The sequence below is a fragment of the Myxine glutinosa genome, chromosome 7 (genome assembly GCF_964187855.1).
Source record: "Myxine glutinosa chromosome 7, kmMyxGlut1.1, whole genome shotgun sequence".
In the NCBI taxonomy this organism is placed as follows: domain Eukaryota; kingdom Metazoa; phylum Chordata; class Myxini; order Myxiniformes; family Myxinidae; genus Myxine; species Myxine glutinosa.
The window spans coordinates 174,640,563-174,663,628 of NC_136267.1; the positions used below are offsets into that span (position 1 = coordinate 174,640,563).

Here is a 23,066-nt window from a genome sequence, read left to right on the forward strand (position 1 = left end):
TCGGCCATGTTCTTCCCAGGCTCAATGGCCATGTCTGTGCCAAATATCAAGTACGTGAGCCTCTCCGTTTAGGAGTCTATCGGTAACATTACACACACACACACACACACACACAAACTGTGTTTTATATATATATAGATTGGAAATCATGATGAACATAAAAGTACCGTACAAAACTATAACAGACTAGCTGAAAGCACCCGGTGTTGCCGGGTTATTTTTGAATGAATTTACTACTATAATTCGGCCGTCGAAGATTGACTACTATAATTCAGCTCAGCTTTTAATTGTGAAATGGGCCCAGCCCGGCCGATGCGGCCTCGACCGGCCTCGCCACCTAGCCTAGAACCTTCCCGGGGCCCGTCCCGACATTTTTGGTTCTTTTTGAATGAATTTACTACTATAATTCAGCTTTTACTCGTGGCCGTGGAAGAATGACTACTATAATTCAGCTCAGGTTTTAATTGTGAAATGGGCCCAGCCCGGCCGATGTGGCCTCGACCGGCCCCGCCACCTAGGCTATAACCTTCCCGGTGCCCGTCCCGACATTTTTGGTTCTTTTTGAATGAATTTACTACTATAATTCAGCTTTTACTCGCGGCCGTAGAAGATTGACTACTATAATTCAGCTCAGCTTTTGATTGTGCAATGGGCCCAGCCCGGCCGATGTGGCTTCGACCGGCCCCGCCGCCTAGCCTATAACCTTCCGGGGGCCCTTCCGGACATTTTTGGTTCTTTTTGAATGAATTTACTACTATAATTCAGCTTTTACTCGCGGCCGTAGAAGATTGACTACTATAATTCAGCTCAGCTTTTGATTGTGAAATGGGCCCAGCCCGGCCGACGCGGCCTCGCCACCCAGCCTATAACCTTCACGGGGCCTGTCCCGACATTTTTGGTTCTTTTTGAATGAATTTACTACCATAATTCAGCTTTCACGCGCGGCCGTAGAAGATTGATTTCTATAATTCAGCTCAGCTTTTAATTGCGAAATGGGCCCAGCCCGGCCGAGGCGGACTCAACCGGCCTCGCCACCTAGCCTAAAACCTTACCGGGGCCCGTCCCGACATTTTTTGTATTAGAGGTTTTCTCCTATCTTTCACCGTTCAGGAGATTAGATTGCGCAGACAAACAATCAAAAACTTTCTTTTATAATATAGAGAGATATTACAATCATGGAATAATATTACCTCATGCACACGAAGCGAAAAGCGGGTTAAGCAGTTGGTTAATTTCTGTCTGTGTGTCCTCCCTCTGTCTACAAACATCAGTTTATGATCGAGGAACAACTGCAATGTATTCTATGAACTCTCTAGTTAGATAATGTCACTGTAGTCGTATTGTGGGCATTGCTTTGACTTTTGTTTGCGCCTGGTGTTTGGCAGACACTCCGTCCCAGCGTGTGCAGTTTATTCTTGGCATGGAGGACGAAGATGAGGAGCACGTTCCCCATGAACTTTTCACCGAGATGGATGAGCTGTGCGCACAGGATGGGCAGAATGGTGAATGGAAGGAAACTGCTCGGTATGTCTTCACCTCAGCATATTCTCATATAAATAACACTTTGGTGAAAATTTTATGCCAAATATCAAATGGTGAAAAATTTTACGACCCGGACAGACACACGGATACACAGAAGTGATTGCAACCCCCCGTCTCCTGCTGGGGGGGGGGGGGGGGTGGGGAGGTGGCTAATACAGTAAAGGAACCCATCAGAAGAATAGTAGTTAATTGAATGCAGAGATATTAATTTAATGGTCTCCTGGAGCTGTTCTTCTTTGGTTTGTCTTATTCATTCCCATCCATCTCCGGTCTCAGCATTGCTGTCTCCACAATCTGGTACAGGACTTTGCCCAGTCCTCGCTCTCTGACCGATTTCTCGTTTGTATGTCTGTCTGTCTGTCTGTGAACAAAATATCTCAAAACGTTGTGGGGGGATTCGGACGAAATTTGGCAGAGATGTAGCGTATGTGACAAGGACTAAATGATTAGATTTTGGTGAAGATCCGGATTCGGATCCGGCTACTAGAATTTTTAAAAGTGATTATTCACCATTGGAAGATCGGGCCAAAAACGACACATAGCAGGATATCTTCCGTTTCCGGTTTTGCTGGCGAGGGTTCGTTTATTCTCAGCTCTCCATGCTATCCATCGAAATCGAAGTTAAGTAATTGTTCCCATTTGTATTTTCGTTATAACTATTTATTTTATGGTGTATATATTGTCTCCCGACGAAGATTTTCGGTGCAAATCTTTCATACCTGTATTGAAAATCGTGTTAATTCGGGTCGTGTTATGAGGCCTTGTAGTTGTACAGTGAACACTGTACAACCTTGAGGCTTTGTTTTTCTCTCAGCGGTCCGTGTTTTTGTGATCCAATAACTTTCGTTCTCTGTTTTCCCAAGCTTTTCACCCCATAGCCCTCTTCCTTGTGTAAATCACAACTAAAAAAAAATCCAAAAAAAAAACATTTCCTTCTCTGTTCTCATTCGTTTATTCATTCTTATTCGTTCGGTCGTTCGTTCTTCGACCACGTGTTTCTCCCCCATTTCCCCAGATAGATTGTCAAATTTCAACTCGTTATTTTATCGTCCATGCGTTATTGTTTTGATTATAGTTACTTTTGGTTTGAATTTCCTGTAACTTGTAATTATTTAATCGTGTTCTGCTCCTCGTGTGCGGCCTTGTAGTTGTACCCCCGTCGGTGTTTGTTATCTTAATCGTGTTTTGCTTGGCTCTTAGTTTTTTTCCCTTCTACCCCGAACATAATACTCTGTCTAACTTTCTAAATCCCCACCTCCCCCCCCCCCCACCCCCAAAAACCAAACAAAAAAAAAACAACCAAAAACATTTATTTTCCTTTCTCCACGTGTACTGTTGACTCATCCTGTATTTTCTGTCCAGGTGTGCTGTTCGCCCCGCCCCCATTAACTCCTTGCCATCCACCGTTTGCCCTTCACGTGACTCGTGGTGGTCCCTCTCGGCTCTCCCCCCGTTGGTATTTTTTGTGCACATAAGATTGTTCACGGTTCTGTTTAAATATTATTTAAATATGTATAACCTTTCCCCTTCAGTGTTTTACTCAGTGGTATCTTACAACACGCTGTTTTTCTTCCTATTTAAAAGGCTTTTCTCAATTTCCTCTCCAACTCATTCCACCTCAAAAAAAAGAAATTCAATATCTTATACGTCTCCCTCACTACATGGTCTAAATTCACATTCATTCCATCCCTCCTCCATCATTCTGAACCGGATTGCTAACTTGAAAATCACAACAAACCCAATTTGTTTTCAATGTTCGTCTTTCATTAATCATCCACTTTCTAAACTCCCCTCTTGCCCCTCCCATCCAAATCCCTCCCCTTGCACCTACACTCCTAAACTCCCCCCTTGCCCCGCCACTCTTAAACTACCCCCCTACCCCTCCACTCCTGAACTCCCCCCTTGCCCTTCCACTCCTGAACTCCCCACTTGCCCTTCCCCTCCTAAGCTCCCCCCTCACTCCTCCCCTTCAAAACTCCCCCCCAACCCCTCCCATTCAAATCTCCCCCCATACCATTCCTCTCCAATTCTCCCTCCTCCCCCCTCCTCCTCAAAGCTGCCTCCTCCCCACTTCGTCTCCCTTCTATCTCATACCTCCACCCCCCCAACCTTCTTCGTTCCTCTGCCCCCCCTCAAACAACCCCTCTCTGTGCCTCATCCCTTCACCTTCAAACCTTTCATCCTCCTCATCCTTCCCTTTCTTGGAACTCTACTGCAATCGCTGACACACTAACAACTGCTCTCCCTACCTCCCCCTCTCATCCTTCATCTTACCCTACTCCTCCCCTCCCCTGTCCTGTACCCGATGCTCCCCCTCTCTCTTCATTAACGGTATGGACCTCAAATATCCGGGGCCTTCGCTCAAACCTGACTGATCTCTCCATACAGGTTGCTTCTGACAATCCAGACTTGATCTGCTTAACAGAGACTTTCCTCCTTCAAGATGTCTCTGATTCCTTAATATCTCTTCCTGGTTACTCCCTCCTCCGGTATGATAGACCTGAGCCTCGGCCTGGTGGTGGGGTGGCTATCTTTATCAAAAACTCTCTTCCTCACTCTCCTTGCACTGCCCTCTCTCCTCCTCACCCCCAGGAGTACCTCTGGCTACGGCTTCCTCTCCGCTCCCACCTTTTGTTCATATGTGTTCTGTACCGTCCCCCAAACAGTGATGACTCCATCTACATTTCACTGTCTGACAACATGGACCAACTTCTATCCACTCATCCCAACTCTCTCTTCCTCATATGTGGTGACTTCAATTGTCATCATGCCACCAGGTTGGGTGTGGGTTCCTCTCTCACCAGTCATGGCACCTCAGCAAAGGACTTCTGTGACTCACTGGGATTGACACAATCTGTCAATTTCCCGACCCGGATCTCAGCCAATGGAGTATCTTCTCTTCGAGACTTGGTTATGACTAACTTCCCTGCTAATGTCTGCTGCTCTTCTTCTGCTCCAATCGGTTCTTCTGATCATGTGCTTGTCAAAGTGGACATCTCTCTGGCCATTCTCAGAGAGCCTCATCAGCGTCGACGAGTCTGGCATTTCACTCAGGCCGACTGGGACGGTCTTCAAGCAGCCATCAATCGTCTGGATTGGTCTCCCATCTCCACTGCCTCTGACATCAATTCTTCCTGGGAATTCTTCCAAAGCAAACTGATCTCTCTCATGCACAGATTTATCCCATCTCGCCTTCAGTTGTCTTACCCTTCCTCCCGTCCATGGTACACTGAATCTTGTGGTGAGGCAGTTGCCCTGAAACAACTTGCCTTTGCCTCTTGGAAGGCTAATCCAACTGAAGGAAATCTCAGTTCCTTCCACCAAGCTCGGAACAAGTGTGTGTCTACCCTCAGGAGTGCCAGGAAGCACTATCTCTCCTCACTCAAGAATGAACTCTCAAACCTGTCTCCTTCCTCCAAATCCTGGTGGCGTCTGGTCAAATCCGTTTCTGGTGTTTGTTCCCCCTCCATCCCCTCCCTTACCTCAAATGGCCACACAGTTGACATCGCACGTGACAAAGCCGAATGCCTCAACTCTGTGTTTGCCTCAAAATCCTTAGTCCCAAACCCATCTCTCTCTGTTCCCACCTTTCCCAGTCGAACCAAACTGCTCCTGGACTCTGTGACCTTCTCTCCTGACAAGGTGGAGGAGTTTTTGTCAAACCTCGACTCTGATTCTGCAACTGGACCAGATGGCATCAGCCCACGGGTCCTAAAATCCTGCTCTGCCGCTCTATCTCACCCTCTCTCTGTTCTTTTCACCCTATCTTTTGCTCAAGGTCATCTGCCAGCATCCTGGAAATCAGCAAACATTACCGCTTTACACAAAAAAGGTGCAAAAACAGATCCTTGCAACTACAGACCAATCAGCCTGCTCCCAATTATCAGCAAAGTCATGGAATCCATAATTGCTTCGGATATGAAATCTTTCCTCTTCTCCAATGGCTTGATCTCTGATCATCAATTTGGTTTCAGACCAGGTCACTCTACTCTGGACATGCTGCTTCTGCTGTCTCAACAATGGATGGAGGTCCTCAATGCCAAACAGGAAATCAGAGCTGTCTCCCTTGACATAGCACGTGCCTTCGATACGGTCTGGCACCCAGCTCTGCTCACCAAACTCTCCTCCTATGGTATCCATGGAAATCTCCATGCATGGCTTGCGGACTTCCTCTCTGGTCGTAGTCAACGTGTGGCCCTGAATGGATTTCTCTCATCTCCCCTTCCCGTTCAGGCTGGAGTTCCCCAAGGCAGTGTGCTGGGCCCTGTGCTTTTTCTGGTCTTTATCAATGATCTCTCTGACTCTCTGGAAAATCCTCTGTATCTCTTTGCTGATGACTCCACTCTCTGCCGCTCCATTCCTCTTCCCTCAGATCGGCAGTCTGCAGCCTCCTCACTCTCTGAAGACCTGGACAAAATCACAGACTGGTCAAACATGTGGAACATGTCTTTCAATCCTGACAAATCTCACACTCTTACTATGTCTCTCCGAAAAGATCGACTGGACAACCCTCCCATCTACTTTCTCAACAATCCTCTCCAAGAAGTTCTGTCGCTCAAGCTTTTGGGTCTCACCATCTGCCATGATCTTTCTTGGAAAAACCACATTTCCAAGCTGGCCTCCAAAGCCAGTCGCCGACTGGGCATCCTCCGTCGTGCGAAGTCCTTCCTAGGCACACCTGAGATCCTCACCACATACAAGGCTTTCATCCGCAGCTCAATGGAATACTGTTCTCCCCTATGGGCTGGTGCTCCTGCCTCACACCTGGCTCGGCTTCACGCTGTTGAATCCAAAGCTTTCAGAATCATTGGAATCTCCCGCGATGAAGCTATCTCTGAGGACCTTTCACTCACTCACCGCAGGCAGGTAGGTGGTCTTTCTGTCTTCTACCGACTCCTCTCCGGCCTTGCTCCCCCAGCTCTCTCTGTGCTCTGTCCCCCAAATATTCCTACAGGTCGCACAATATCTGCCAGCCACCCTCTGATGGTTAAACTGCCGAAATCTCGGCTCTCTGCTCACCTTCACTCTTTCATTCCTCTTTTCTCCCACCTCTGGAACAAACTCCCACACTCACTTCAATCACACTCCTCCCTCCAGGTCTTCAAAACAGCTGTTCACCACCATCTCTTATCTTCCCCCATCCAAAACCTTGATCTTTTCTACCCCCACTAATTCACCCCAGATCCACCTTGTTTGAAATTCCAACTTCTTTCCTGGAAGTCTTGGCAGTGTCCATATGTTTTATACCTCTCCCACCCCCCCCCCCTTCCCATGCCTCCCCCCCAAAGCCCTCTCCCTCCCACAGTTCTCTCGATGTCTCCATGTCTCTCGGTCCCTGCTCTCAAATGTTGTGTTTGTGTCCTTCCCCCTCTCTCCCCATCTTGTCTACCGCTCCCGATGTTATTTGTTTTGTGTGTCTGTTTGTCTTTCTGTGTGATTAATGTTCGCTCTTTCACGAGCCTCGATGTTGTATACAAAAAACAAAAAAAAAAAAAAAAAAAAAAATCTCAAAAAGCTATGAACGGATTCGGACGAAACTTGTTGGAGAGGTTGTGTGTGTGACAAGGACTAATCGATTCGCTTTTGTTGAACATCTGAATATGGATTCGGATATGATGATTATTTAATTTTTAAGTGATTCTTCACCATTGACTGATCAGGTGAAAATCGAAATATAACATGATATTTAAAAAGTTATGGACTAGTTATGAATAAATTTGGTGGTCGAGTTATGACTAAACTTGGTGGATGAGTTGGTTCGGTGACAAGAAGAAGTTGATTAGATTTTGGTTCAGGTCCGAATCCAGGTCCGCCCTATCAATGGGATACAAAACAGAAACTGCTCAACCAGGTGGAGGTATGTGCTCTACCGAGTGCCATTCTAGTGGACGCTGAAGTACATGACTGTAGTTGCGAACCGCGTCGACCTACGCTACCCGTGCTGGCCAAGCTCGTGGCTTGCTGCGGACAGTTCGTTGGACAATGGTAGAGTTTCTGCCCTGACATGCACTGGAACTGTGGAACCTTATACAGAAAGGTGTGTTTCTGTCCAAAGCATGTCCAATCAATTGAAATGGCCACAGTTGGACTCCAATCAAGTTGTAGAGACATCTCAATGATGATCAAAGGAAATTGGATGCACCTGAGCTCAATTTGGAGTGTCATAGCAAAGGGGTTGAATACTTATTGACTCAACATTTCAGCTTTTCATGTTTAATTATTTTGTAAAATAAAAAATAAAAAAAATTCCACTTTGACATTATCAATGGGATATTATGTGTAGATCAGTGACAAAAACAATCTCAATTTAATGCATTTTAAATTCAGGCTTTAACAACAAAATGTGAAAAATGTCAATGGGTGTGAATACTATCGGAAGCCTGTGTGTGTGTGTGTGTGTGTGTGTGTGTGTGTGTGTGTGTGTGTGTGTGTGTGTGTGTGTGTGTGTGTGTGTGTGTAAGAATATGTATATATATATATATATATATATATATATATATTGCTATTTCCACAATAAATGGTCATTTTGACGGACCCTACTTTGAAGTGTATTCTTGACTGGATATGTTGGTCAAAGAATGTGAGCTAAATTCTGTTTGAGAGCACATGTAAAAAGTTATAATGGAAATAAAATCATCGCCGAGTAGTGCCTCGTTTCATTTGTGTGGGAGTGTATTGTATGAAAGAGTGTGATACAGAAAGCACTTTTTGTGGACTGTTGTATTGTACATCATGTTCATGTCTCGCAGGTTGGCCCTGTTTGAAATCTGGGTGATAATTATTTTAGTTATTGTTGAACACTACGGTCAGTTCTTCAATTCAGTTAGAGTTCAATCTATTTCTGTTTCATAATTCTTTTTCGGAGAGACCGCAAAACTTCATTACCCACGTAACGCATGTCCGTCAAAATATTGCGTGAGTAAGACAGCAGAGTTGTAAAATAGTCGGAAGATGTACACATTTTATGCTTGCAACAAAATATGCAGGGGTGCTTATACCTTCCGTTCACAAATGTCAAATAAGGCCTACTTTGTAAATATTAATGAATAAAATGTTACTAATTCGTAAGTGTGTTGTCCATCAAATTGTTACTTGGGTAATATCATGTCATTCCCAAATCGGTAAGCATGGTGAGCACCGCTGCACAATCCATTGAAACATGGTTTCTTAGCAGACCTCGCTTACCCACTACCAGCATCACAAAACAATCGCTAGTTCCATGGAAATCTCGGCACTACGATCTGTCCAATGTGTTACATGGGTAAGCAATTATGTGAGTTTTGCGGTCTCTCCAAAAAAAACTATGAAACAGAAATAGATTGAACTCTAACTGAATTGAAGAACTGACCGTAGTGTTCAACAATAACTAAAATAATTATCACCCAGATTTCAAACAGGGCCAACCCGAGAGACATGAACATGATGTACAATACAACAGTACACAAAAAGTGCTTTCTGTATCACACTCTATCATACAATACACTCCCACACAAATGAAACGAGGCACTACTCGGCGATGATTTTATTTCCATTATAACTTTATTACATGTGCTCTCAAACAGAATTTAGCTCACATTCTTTGACCAACATATCCAGTCAAGAATACACTTCAAAGTAGGGTCCGTCAAAATAAATAACCATTTATTGTGGAAATAGCCATATATATATATATATATATATATATATATATATATATATATATATATATATATATATGTCACTATGCGACCTTCATATCATCAGTGGAGAACCGCCAGCAAGGTGTCCCATACAGCTGCTGCTGCACCTTGCTGGGAGCGATACGCACCGCCTGCCACGCGGTGACGTTATCTCTGGTATCCACTCATCATATGGAGTCGACCTGGTTGCGGTTGGGAGTTACTAATAATGGTATCTGTAATCTGGTTCTCCAACCTAATGAGCGGACAACATGACGTCATCGCCGTAATCCGTAATCGTGACAGTATCTGTATTTATAATCCGTAATGACGCACTGCTAGATGGTTCCTCTGGAACTTTGCAGGCAAGGCGGACGTGCATGGCGATGACGTCATGTTGTCCGCTCATTAGGTTGGAGAACCAGATTACAGATACCATTATATATATATATGTATGTATATATATATATATATATATATATATATATATATATATATATATATATATATATATATATATATATATATATATATATATATATATATATATATATAAGGCCTTTATGATAAATGGCAACCATACTACATCTCAATGAATATTCCCCACTGTAAATGTACAAAAAGACCTTCTTTGAAAGCTACCTGATAGTAGCAGCTGTGATTGCGAACAATCAACAGGTGTTCATGGTGTGGTGTGCAGATGGCTCAAGTTTGAGGAGGATGTGGAGGACGGTGGTGAACGGTGGAGCAAGCCCTATGTGGCAACATTGTCTCTACACAGTCTATTTGAGCTACGGAGTTGTCTAAAGAATGGCACAGTGATCCTCGACCTGAAGGCTTCCTCCATAGAGGAGATCACGGGTATGTTGCACGAATTGCCGAGTCCACCTGCATTTATTGCTTCACCAAATATTCTTTCGAGTACAGTTGCTCGAAAAGGTGCGGAGGAATGTCGTTTGACCCTCTTGAAACCACTGAGCCGAAGTAGTGACACTCATGAGGTTTTATTTTTAAAGGTACAGGCCATTCAAGCATATGTGTGATGGAACTGCCAATGTGACATTCCCATGGAAGGCCAGACTATTTTAATACACAGCCCTGGTGTTGACACTTCATTGGAATGACAGTTAAGGGCTGAACCATTGTTTTCATTACAAGTACAGAGTCTCTTCACACTACATTACATTGTACTGTGAAGACAAAAACCTTCTGTATTTGTCTTGTTTCAGTGCAGGGGCCTGGTTGTTCCGTTTTTGAGGTGCGTTAGTTTATCGTTACATACATGTACATTGAGTCCTGTGTTTGACAACCTGAGCCTGACCACTCTGAAGGTTACAGCTTAAAAACATGCTGCAGGTCATGGCCATCTGATGGTAGGCCTACAGGATCCCGAACTCTATGGTAATGCATTGAGAGGGTCATCTATCAGTGGGTGTAAAATTCCAGGGTAGCTGCACTGCCATGGACATACATGGATGGCGGCCCTTGCATCGACTTCCGGTTGTCTTCCCGAGGCCATCAGGGTGCCTCTGCTACGGCTCGGGGTTCATTTGGCTCATGATGTCTCTCGTTGGTTGTTATCTCCATTTGCGGGTTTCAGAAGGTGGAACGGAACTCTCCCAGGTCTCAAAGGACCCACCTTCGTGTGTGTTTATACATATATGAGTGTGTGCATGTATATATATATATATATATATATATATATATATATATATATATATATATATATTGTTATGTGCTCCTCCCCAAACCCCGGTCACGTTGTACCTCCGAGCCCCGAAAGGAGTCACAGCAGAAAGATGTGTTACTCTGTGTGTCAATGACCAATGGTGAAACCACACCAATTGTTATCAAAAAACAAGTATTGTATTAAGGTCACACAAGAATAACAGCACAAGAACAATATTAATCAATTGTACAACAAATATTATATCATTCCTATGATGGTACCATCAGTTTTTTTACAATATAACTCACTGTGCTCCAAGTGAGCGAAAAGAACATTCCCAAAGTCTCTGTCCCGGCATCAAGCAAAAGTCGATCCACGCTCCGGTGATCGCAAGAAAAATGTCGTATCGAGACCAGAATCCAGTTCGGCTGATAGTCAACGCTGCCAAAGAGGCGCAAAGGTGCCCTCAAAATGTGATGGGGAAATCACGCCTTCGGGCATGAACGTTCAACGGCTCCCAAACGGAGAACCACAAATTCCCAATCGAAATCCACGTTACACACGCAAACCAGGCTAACAGCTGGGTGCGGTGAAATGGCTGGAGCGATGCGAAATGGTGGGAGCGAGGCAAAATGGCCGACGGGCCCGTACTGGAGGCGTACCTGCACTCCAACAATGATTCTCTTCGGAATCAACCGCAAAACCTGTCATGCAGGTTTATCTGTCACAGCGATCACAACTCTGTCGCAGGAATCCCTTTCCCAGGAAACCCAAAGTTCGCTCGTGACTCCCGTTCGCCAACGTCTCCTCGAGACCTCAAAGCAGCTCGGCTTTTCTTCCCGACCTCACTTGCTCCGCTTTTTGCTTCCTCCTCTTCTTCTTCCTCTTCCCTCGATCCGGTTTCCGGTTTCTTTTAAAACATGAATTTTTCACCTTTTGCAAACAGTTATCTCTATTTCACTTAAACAATAACAATAATAGCACATGTAACCAAAAATGCTTACAGTGGATGAAAACCACAATGACGGAAGTGACGAATCCGTAACAATATATATATATATATATTGTAACGAATGTGGAAACGTTACAATGTGAACGTTACAAAAGTACGGTAACACCCTGTTAATGTAAATAATGGTCGCAGTCGGCGTCCTAGTTAATTGCATGAAACTTACACGCAGGTCACGATATATCTTTTAAATAGTGTATTTCCTTATTCCATGTAGGCTAAATATGTGTTTTCCCACTAGATTGACTTTGCATTGTATCAAACAAAATAAGCGTAGGCCCTTCCAATTTCCCCAAAACCTCCCTTCCAATTGCCTTCCGCATTTTGGCCGGTTTTCTTCAAACCACCATTGGCCACGAGGTAGGGTTGGGGAAGAAAGGCGTGTCTCCACCTCGTCATAAGAGGGAAGGAGTGAACCAGCCCTAACAGCCAATCAACACCGCGGTGAGTGACCCGGTAGGCGTAACCTCGGAGTCGGCGGCTTGATTTCGCTCGAGGTGATAAAAGCGACTGTAAGGGACTGCTTTATGAGAGACCTTGGGAGATGAGCAAAGAGACTGCACCAAGAGGCGGTGAGATGCGAAACGCTCCAAGCCAAAGAGGAGAGGTACTCGGCAAGGAAACCAGCTTTGGAGAGACGCGCTGAAAGGAGGGAGACGGCCCCACCCCAAGAAAAGGAGCAGGTGTGCCGAACCAGCGCGTGACGTCTACCGCAGTGGAGACACGACGGAGGGTTTCCCGCCAAAACCGCGAGGAATTGCGAACTGCGGCCTCCCGACCTTGCCTCCCTCTCAAGCAATCCATCTCAAGCCTTACCTGCCCGCATTATCCCCTGTGTAAGTGTGAACGTCCTGTCCTGCTCGTTGTCTTGGGGCTAAGTAAAAATGAATAGTGTAAGTTAACGATTCGCTGTGTTACTGCTTCTTCCATCCATTGCTTGTGTGTGTATAATAAAATCTGTTCTTCCTCCGTATTCTTCTTCTTCTTCTTTTTCACTCTCTTTCGGTCGCTTTAGAGATTTCCCGATTGAATATCTGTGGGGCGATCTGGTCAACGTCGGGTGGAATCGGGTTTTAATCGGGGAGTAACTGTTCGGACGCGGTTAAATACACCACCGCTCGGTCAATATAACATCTAAAAGCCGCGTCTGTAACAATATATATATATGTATATATATATATATATATATATATATATATATATATATATATATATATATATATATATATATATATATAAATATATATTGTTACGGTCCGCGGATTAGGATGTTATTTTTACCGAGTGGAGGTATAACAGCGGCCGAACTGTTCTTCCCCGATTCACCCGATTTACCCAACGTTGGCCGTATCGCGCCACAGCTACTCAATCTGGAAAACTCTAAAGCGACCGAATGCAAAGAGGAAGAAGACGTACAGAAGAGTAACGGGATTTATTATTATTTACACACATAAGCAAAAAGAGCAGTCACGATTATTTACAGGGGACATGAGACGCAGGTGACACAGTGAAAATTACTAGCTTATACAGACTTAGTTACTACCCAGGACAGAACAAACAAAGACGACTCACACGGGGAATTACAGAGTGGATTGGCTGGAAGGAGGTGTGTGGCTGGAGGGGGAGGATGGCACGGAGCTGGCTGGAGCTTGATCCCGCACGGGACGTCGGGCTGGACCTTGACGGCCGCTGATGCCACCAATCCTGTCGTGTGCGCGGGATCACGGGTCGGATCACGGGTCGGATCACGGTCGGAGCCGACGCGCTGGTGGGGGGTCTGGCGTGACGGGTTCTCTCCTCTCTCCTTCTTGGTCCAACCACTCTTTCTCCACCGACAACTCAACGTAACCACTCAACGCAACCACTGACCACCCCTGACGACCGACTCAGCTCTTGTCATGGACCTCTCTTTTCAGACTCATCTCCTTGTCTTGGTAAAAGCGCATCTGCCTTGGGGAACGCCCCCCGGCGGGTTATATAGGCCCCGCCCCTCAACCTTTGCGAACCTCCCCCAAACGCTCTTCCTCCGCCCTCTCAAACCAAACCCCTCGTGCTCGGTTGGTTGTTCGGGGCTGGCTCACTCCCCTCTATGACGAGGTGGAGACACGCCCTTCTTTCCCAACCCTGCCTCGTGGCCAATAGTGGTTGAAGAAAACTGCCCAAAATGCAGTTGGCCATTGAAATGAAATGAAAGGGGATCTACTCTTATTTCACTTGGTGCAATGGAGTATTTAAATTAATGGGAGACACGGCCTTACCCTAAGACACATAATAAGGTATAAGCTACTGAACAAGGGTTTTATCGGGTCCTGCAATGTGGTGTTTCATGGAATAACTACCGAGACGCCCTTTGACCTTTACACAACGGAGGTATTTACAAGGAATCATTACATTTTACAGAGGGTGATATTTACAACAATTTACTATACAATACAACACAATAAAAAAAACACAATCCTCATATCCGCAACAATATATATATATATATATATATATATATATATATATATATATATATATATATATATATATATATATATATATAGACTTGGCATTTAATATGGAATATTTTTTTGTGGGGGTGAACTTACTGTTCAAGATGTCTTAGAACCAAAAGTTCATTGAAATTATTCTAGATTTTGTTAATGTGACCTTTAAAATAAACAAAAACCACATTTAACATTTCGAAACAAATAAATTGATCCTTGAAAGTGATGTAAACTGATATCGAACTCAATTCATGGACAGTACTGTGTTAAACTTCTGTACGTTTTCCAGAAGTATCTCTTTATTTTGCAGATTAGCAAAAAAATTTTTTAACAAATACAAAAGTTAAATTACGACTGGGAATTACGGACAGTAAAATTACAGTTCATTACTTCGTGTAACCCCCACGAGCATTCAGGAGAGCACGTACATGTTGAGGCATGCTGTTCACGAGATTTGCCAAGGTTTGGACAGGAATCGCTTGCCATGCAGTGACAATACCTGCTGCAATTCACGCACAGAGGTCGGCTGCTGGTCCAAGTGGTCGATTTGACGCGTTAATTCTGCCCACAAGTTCTCTATCTGATTCATATCCGGGGACATGGCAGGCCACTCCATATGCTCTATACCACGGTCAGCAAGAAAGTGTTGGATCATGTGAGCACGATGAGGCCGTGCATTGTCATCTTGGAAGATAAAGTTTCCTCGAAAGACTGCACGAGCAAATGGAAGCAATGTTTCTTCCAGAATGGCCCTGTACTTGAACTGGTTCAGGTTTCCATTCAGAACAACCAGGTCAGTTTTGCCCCCTGCATGAAAAGCAGCCCAAACGGTCACCCCACCCCCTCCAGCTTGGACTTTTTGGCACTATACAATCTTTGTTGTAGGCTTCATGCACTTGTCTGCGCACTCGGACGCAGCCATCTTGACGATAGACCAGAAATCTAGACTCGTCACTGAAGATCACGTGATTCCAGTGTCCTGGCTGCCATTGACGGTGCTCTCTGGCCCACTGCAATCGGCACTGGCGGTGTTGTCTGGTCAGGTGTGGCTTTCTCAGGGGACGCCTGGCACGATAGCCTGCTTGAACCAGTCATTGGTTGAATAGCCTTCTGGATACAGGCACATTTGTCAGTTGCTGCCACTCAGCCCTAAGCCGATTAGCTGACTTGGTACGGCCATTGCGGACTGACCGGTGCAACTGGCGATCATCCCTCCTTGTGGTTCTGCGGGGACGTCCTGGCCTCTGTATTGGAGTAGGGACACCCCTCTGAGCATTTCGTTTCAGGATCTTTGTCACCTGACCTTGAGTGATGCCATACTGCCGAGCAACAGCACGCTGTTTCATGCCGTAATTTCGTAAAGCCACCACTCCATAACAAACAGCATTTTCGAGTTTACGGACCATCTCCAGAGGAAGCGGCAATAACTTTTGGAGACGTGCAGCAGTTGTTTTCCACTAATACAGAACGCAACAACCCTTGTATACCCGACTGTGAAGCCAATCATCAAATGCACCTGTCCGTACATTTTGCCACGCCACCTGTGATATAATCCTGTTGTTGACTTCTTGCTGCGACAGACAATCAGTGACATGGTTCTTTTAACAAATAAATCACCAAAGTGTAAAAGAAACTCACCAGATTGATAGACTGAGTTAAGAAAGTAAACCCAAGTCAAGAAAAAAAAAATATTCCATATTAAATGCCAAGTCTGTGTATATATATATATATATATATATATATATATATATATATATATATATATATATATATATATATATATATATGTGTGTGCGTGTAAGTTTATGTGTGTGCGTGCAAGTTGCTGTTGGCTGCTATCTCCACACGTGGGTTGGTTTCAGGACAGGGATCGGAGACATACCAGGTCTCAAAGTATCTACCTCGTGTGTGTGTGTGTGTAAGGGTGTGTGTAAGGGTGTGTGTGTAAGGGTGTGTGTGTAAGGGTGTGTGTGTAAGGGTGTGTGTGTGTGTGTGTGAGATATTTGTGCATCTAATATATAAAAATTAATAAACGCTAACCCCACCTCTTCTTTTGAGGCTAATGTTATCCCTCCTTGGCTTTCTAAACGAGGGCACCCTTCACATCAGGCTGTGCATAAATCTCTCAAGACGCTCTTTACCTTCCCTCTCTCCCTGCCCATTGGTTACAGAAAAACCACATCAGTTATGTTCGACGTGCGAACTGATGTTATGTCTCTCCAAGGGAAAGAACCACTAAACATCTTCCTATAATCCACCATTTGGGATGCTGAGCCATTGGAGTATTTTATAGACATTCAGAGCTTATCCTCAATGTCACTCCGCAGCATAAGGGTCCATGGGGTTGGGAGGCAAAACCAAGATTCATTAACTATGATCATCCCTGCCAGGAAGCAAACAAATCAGTTGTTGAATGAAGAGCACAAGCATTTCACCACAATAAGTGGAAGAGAAGGAAAGGAAGGAGTGCATCATAGCTCGAGTTTAAAAAAAACATGGGTTTTCACGAGTTCAAAACTCATAGGAATGTTTCCAGTGTTGAAGCAACGATTATTACCTCCGCCACCGGAGGTGGATGTCGGTTATGTTTTCACCCCTGTCTGGTCGTTTGTCTGTCTGTCCGTTAGTGAACAAGATATATGAAAAATGTGTGGACGGATTCGGACGACATTTGGCAGAGATGTAGCGTATGTGACAATGACGAAGTTATTAGATTTTGGTAAAGATCCGGATTCGGATCCGGCTACTAGAATTTTTAAAGTGATTCTTCACCATTGGGAGATAGGGCCAAAAATGATACAAAGCAGGATATCTCAAAAAGTTGTGGACGGATTTGTACGACACTTGGTGGACAGGTAGTGCGTGTGACAAGTAAGATTCGATTCGATTCTGGTGAAGATCTGAATATGGATTCGGATATGAGAATTATTTAATTTACGAAGTGATTCTTCACCATTGGGAGATAGAGCCAAAAACGATACATAGCAGGATATCCCAAAAAGTTATGGACGGATTTGGACGAAACTTGGTGGACCGGTTGGGTGTCTGGCAAGGACAAATATATTCGATTTTGGTGAAGATCTGAATATGGATTCGGATATGAGAATTATTTAATTTACGAAGTGATTCTTCACCATTGGGAGATAGAGCCAAAAACGATACATAGCAGGATATCCCAAAAAGTTATGGACGGATTTGGACGAAACTTGGTGGACCGGTTGGGTGTCTGGCAAGGACAAATAGATTCGATTTTGGTGAAGATCTGAATATGGATTCGGATACAAGAATTATTTAATTGTTTAAATGATTCTTCACCATTGGGAGATAGAGCCAAAAACGATACATAGCAGGATATCCCAAAAAGTTATGGACGGATTTGGACGAAACTTGGTGGACCGGTTGGGTGTCTGGCAAGGACAAATAGATTCGATTTTGGTGAAGATCTGAATATGGATTCGGATACAAGAATTATTTAATTGTTTAAATGATTCTTCACCATTGGGAGATAGAGCCAAAAACGATACATAGCAGGATATCCCAAAAAGTTATGGACGGATTTGGACGAAACTTGGTGGACCGGTTGGGTGTCTGGCAAGGACAAATAGATTCGATTCTGGTGAAGATCTGAATATGGATTCGGATATGAGAATTATTTAATTTACGAAGTGATTCTTCACCATTGGGAGATAGAGCCAAAAACGATACATAGCAGGATATCCCAAAAAGTTATGGACGGATTTGGACGATACTCGGTGGACCGGTTGGGTGTCTGGCAAGGACAAATAGATTCGATTTTGGTGAAGATCTGAATATGGATTCGGATACAATAATTATTTAATTGTTTAAATGATTCGTCACCATTGGGAGATCGGGCCAAAAACGATACATAGCAGGATATCTCAAAAAGTTATGGACGGATTTGAACGATACTCGGTGGACCGGTTGGGTGTCTGGCAAGGACAAATAGATTCGATTTTGGTGAAGATCTGAATATGGATTCGGATACAATAATTATTTAATTGTTTAAATGATTCTTCACCATTGGGAGATCGGGCCAAAAACGATACATAGCAGGATATCTCAAAAAGTTATGGACGGATTTGGACGATACTCGGTGGACCGGTTGGGTGTCTGGCAAGGACAAATAGATTCGATTTTGGTGAAGATATGAATATGGATTCGGATACAAGAATTATTTAATTGTTTAAATGATTCTTCACCATTGGGAGATAGAGCCAAAAACGATACATAGCAGGATATCCCAAAAAGTTATGGACGGATTTGGACGAAACTTGGTGGACCGGTTGGGTGTCTGGCAAGGACAAATAGATTCGATTCTGGTGAAGATCTGAATATGGATTCGGATATGAGAATTATTTAATTTACGAAGTGATTCTTCACCATTGGGAGATAGAGCCAAAAACGATACATAGCAGGATATCCCAAAAAGTTATGGACGGATTTGGACGATACTCGGTGGACCGGTTGGGTGTCTGGCAAGGACAAATAGATTCGATTTTGGTGAAGATCTGAATATGGATTCGGATACAATAATTATTTAATTGTTTAAATGATTCGTCACCATTGGGAGATCGGGCCAAAAACGATACATAGCAGGATATCTCAAAAAGTTATGGACGGATTTGAACGATACTCGGTGGACCGGTTGGGTGTCTGGCAAGGACAAATAGATTCGATTTTGGTGAAGATCTGAATATGGATTCGGATACAATAATTATTTAATTGTTTAAATGATTCTTCACCATTGGGAGATCGGGCCAAAAACGATACATAGCAGGATATCTCAAAAAGTTATGGACGGATTTGGACGATACTCGGTGGACCGGTTGGGTGTCTGGCAAGGACAAATAGATTCGATTTTGGTGAAGATATGAATATGGATTCGGATACAAGAATTATTTAATTGTTTAAATGATTCGTCACCATTGTGAGATAGGGCCAAAAACGATACATAGCAGGATATCTCAAAAAGTTATGGACGGATTTGGACGATACTCGGTGGAGAGGTTATGTGTGTGACAAGGAAGAATCGATTCAATTTTGGTGAAGCTCCGGATCCGGATCCGGCGAGGTTAAATTTTTAAGTGATTCTTCACCATTGAGTGATATGGCCAACCAGGTGGAGGTGTGCTCTCTACTGAGTGCCGTTCTAGTTCATTGATGTATCCAATTTCACTAAGTTGTGAGGTTTTGGTACCATGTTGCATGCAAATGTAAAATATCTAATTTAGCTCTTTAAAAAAAATCGAATAATTGTGCAGTCTAAAGGAACATCAGGAAAAAAGTAACTAATGATGTAAAGCCACTGGATAAGTCAATAAACGGATTTGTCTCGACAGATTTTCTATTTATGTCTATATTTTTCATTTGATGCCTTCTATGCATGGCTGTGGGTGTTGGGCCCTCGGAATAACATGTCAACAAAGCATTCAGTCTCATTCTTCCTGCGTAAGATGGTCGAGTGTGGTCGGGTTAGTGGTGGTAGAAAAGGTCATGTGTAGCTTTGAGGATGATATGAGATGGTGTTGCACTCACCGCCTGCTTGAAGCCCTGCCGGGAAGATTGTGATCAAAGCACCTCGAGAGGGCAGTTCCACAAATGAAAGAAAAGACGGACAAAGAGTGTAATTGGATGGAAAACAGAATTTTGGGGATTAACCAATGAGGGATTAGTGGAAGAACATGCGCATCCTGGAAGAGAAAGGGAAGGTCAGAGGGCTGAGAGAGCAGAGGGAGTTAGACCGCAGGAGAGAAGGTAAAAATAGTCATTGGTGGTGTGGAGTATCTATTTTTCCATTTGGTTGTTATCTCTAAAAGTAGGTATCGGAAGGCTCATCCAAGGCCTAAACATTGGCAATCTCATTTGCTCTTTGTTTCAAAGTGCAAGTTGTAATGTTGTATATTTTATGATGATCTTTTTGCGTATTCTTTCGTTCACTATTTCATAGCTTCACTTTATTCAACTTTATATATTGCTGATTCTTTTTTGATATCCTTGTATTGTTTTTCTAGAAAATTTATTGTTATTCTGTAATTATTTAATTCCAACAATAAATATACTAGTAGGAACCTGCGGAACATCCGCGCAATGTAAAGCGTGACTTCAAGTTCTCAACTCTCACACCCCTCAGGAACACCAAGTCATCAATCAACCCTCTCTCTAACCCCACCCCCCCCCACCCCTCACCCACCTCCCCTGCTCCGCCCCCCAACCCAAGTCCTCAACCTCCCCCTCCCAAACTTAAGGCTTCAATCCCCTCCCCACTCCAAACCTTCGAACCCCTTCCCCAATCCCCCCCCCCCCCAACACAACTCCTCAACCTCCCCACCCCCAGTCAAGTGTCCTCAACCCCAACTCTCCAAAACCCTAAACCTCCCCATCCCCAATCTGTCACATCTTTCCTCTCCTCTCTCTCTCCCCCCCCCCCCCCCCCTATCCTCCCAACGCCAACTCTCCATCCTCCCATTCATAAAAGCAAACGGGCATTTCCGCATAGATCATTACATATTTATTTATTACCTTGTTTTTTTTTTTTTTGGATACAAGGTTGAGGCTCGTGAAAGAGCTAACATTGATCACACAAAAAAAAATCAAACCGACACATCAAACAAAAAATTAGGGGAGTGGCAGACAAGATGGGGAGAGAGGGAGAAGCACACAGACACAACATTTGAGAGCAGGGACATTGGGAGATGTGTGGGAGGGAGAGGGCTTGCATGGGGGTGGCATGGGAATGGGGGGGTGGGGAGGGGTGGGAGAAGTATAAAACACAAGGATACTACAAGGACTTCCAGGAAAGAAGTCGGTATTTCAAAAAAGTGGATCTGGGGTGAATTAGCGGGCGTAGAAAAGATCAAGATTTTGTATCGGGGAAGATAAGAGATGGTGCTTTGGTACCTCATTGAAATAGCAGAATATTGAACTTTTAGTGCCAGTGGAACATCCACGCAATGTAAAATGTGACTTCAAGTCCTCAACTCCCCCACCTCACACACCCAAAATCATCAATCCACCCCCCCCCCCCTCCCAAACCCCAAGTCCTCAACCTCTGCTTCCAGTAAGTGCTGAGTAGTCCAAGAGAAAAGAGTTGTAAACAAGCATTGTGAGTATTGCGCTACAATACATGTCCCCTCCCGGCTGTCTGTCGTCCGGAAAACGGTTGGGAAAATTACCAAGGGTTATTTACCCACAGGTTCTGAATCGTTCCCAATCGCTAATTACCTCAGGACGGGCTCACCTGTGATTTGCACTCGGGACTTCGATTGATACACCTTGCAGACAGGTCAGCAGAAGCACGAGAAAATAAGTTGTTGATAAAGAACCTTTTGAGTCGCTAAATATCAGTAATTTATTATAATTTCCGGTTCACGATCAATGATCGATGTGTATATATATGTTGCTCGGCTTGGCTCCGCCCCTCCGGAAAGCGCGCGCTGTGTCGCGCTTTTGACGTTCGCGAGACGAGGCTGAGGGCGCACGGTGCGGCTTGAGGAGAACTCTAGAATAAACAAGAGATATCCATTTGAAAAATATTTTCGTTTAATAAACGATCCTGCCAAACCACGTGCCCTATCGCAAATTCCAAAAGGTCATTTTAGTAGACTGACATGCTGAACAGATCTGTGAGGTTTCCCCTCGATTGGATCAAAAATGAGGGAGGAGCTCGGTTTTAAAGGTTCATGCTTAAAAACGTCATAACTCTGAAACCATGCGACGCCTGACGTCATGCTCGTTGACTTTTTTGTTCGTCATGCGCATGCGATTCTGCCTGCAAAGTTTGGCCTCGATCTGTTCAGCCGTTGCAGAGGAAAAGGGGTTTTCGTGTTTTCACGAAAAACAATATGGCGGCCGAACCACGTGACCTTTGACGTCATAATCACCATTAAAATATTCTTCAGACCGAGTCTCCCCTACGCTGAAAATATGATCTCAATCGGTCCTATTATTGCAGAGAAAATCTTTTTTAAAGGAAATTAAAACTTAAAATGGCACTGAGTTAAGGATCATCAGAATTATCAGAATTCCCCAAAGTTCAAAGTGCCATAACTTTGTTTAAAATGATCGAAACGTCGTGAAGTTCGAACTTGACCTGTAACTTATCATGAGGAAACCATGTGCCAAGTTTGAAATCATTAGCATTAAGAGTTTAGAAAAAAAGTCCGGAAAACTGTTCTTTGCGTGACGGACTGACGGACTGACAGACTGACGGACTGACGGACGGAGGGACGGTGTGCAAACCTATAGTCCCCTCCGGTGTACACCGGTAGGGGAATAATATTGTGATATGAATAAAGTTTGTCAATGCTACTATGTATAATATGGAGGTGGGGTGACAGAACATTTGGGATGACCCTCGTAGAATACAAAGATTCACCGATTCGATGTTGGTTTCAAAAGGTCTAAGGTCATGTACCCTTTAATTGAAGATCATTTTGTTACCATGATAACTTGTGAACCCATGAATGCATTTCAATCAAACATGGTAGAAGTAGAGATTGCAATACAAAGATTCACCGATTCGATGTTGGTTTCAAAAGGTCTAAGGTCATGTACCCTTTAATTGAAGATCATTTTGTTACCATGATAACTTGTGAACCGATGAATGCATTTAAATCAAACATGGTAGAAGTAGAGATTGTAATACAAAGATTCACCGATTCGATGTTGGTTTCAAAAGG

General features: G+C 43.9%; 1 protein-coding gene across 1 annotated transcript in view; it reads left to right on the top strand.

Annotated features, from left to right (window-relative positions):
- Positions 1-23,066, top strand: part of LOC137431849 (electroneutral sodium bicarbonate exchanger 1) — a 211,964-nt gene that overhangs the window by 63,364 nt on the left and 125,534 nt on the right. Inside the window, exons 4-5 of the mRNA XM_078782766.1 lie at positions 1,386-1,524; positions 9,901-10,061. Coding sequence (XP_078638892.1) covers positions 1,386-1,524; positions 9,901-10,061 — 300 coding nt within the window. The remainder of the gene's footprint in view (positions 1-1,385; positions 1,525-9,900; positions 10,062-23,066) is intronic.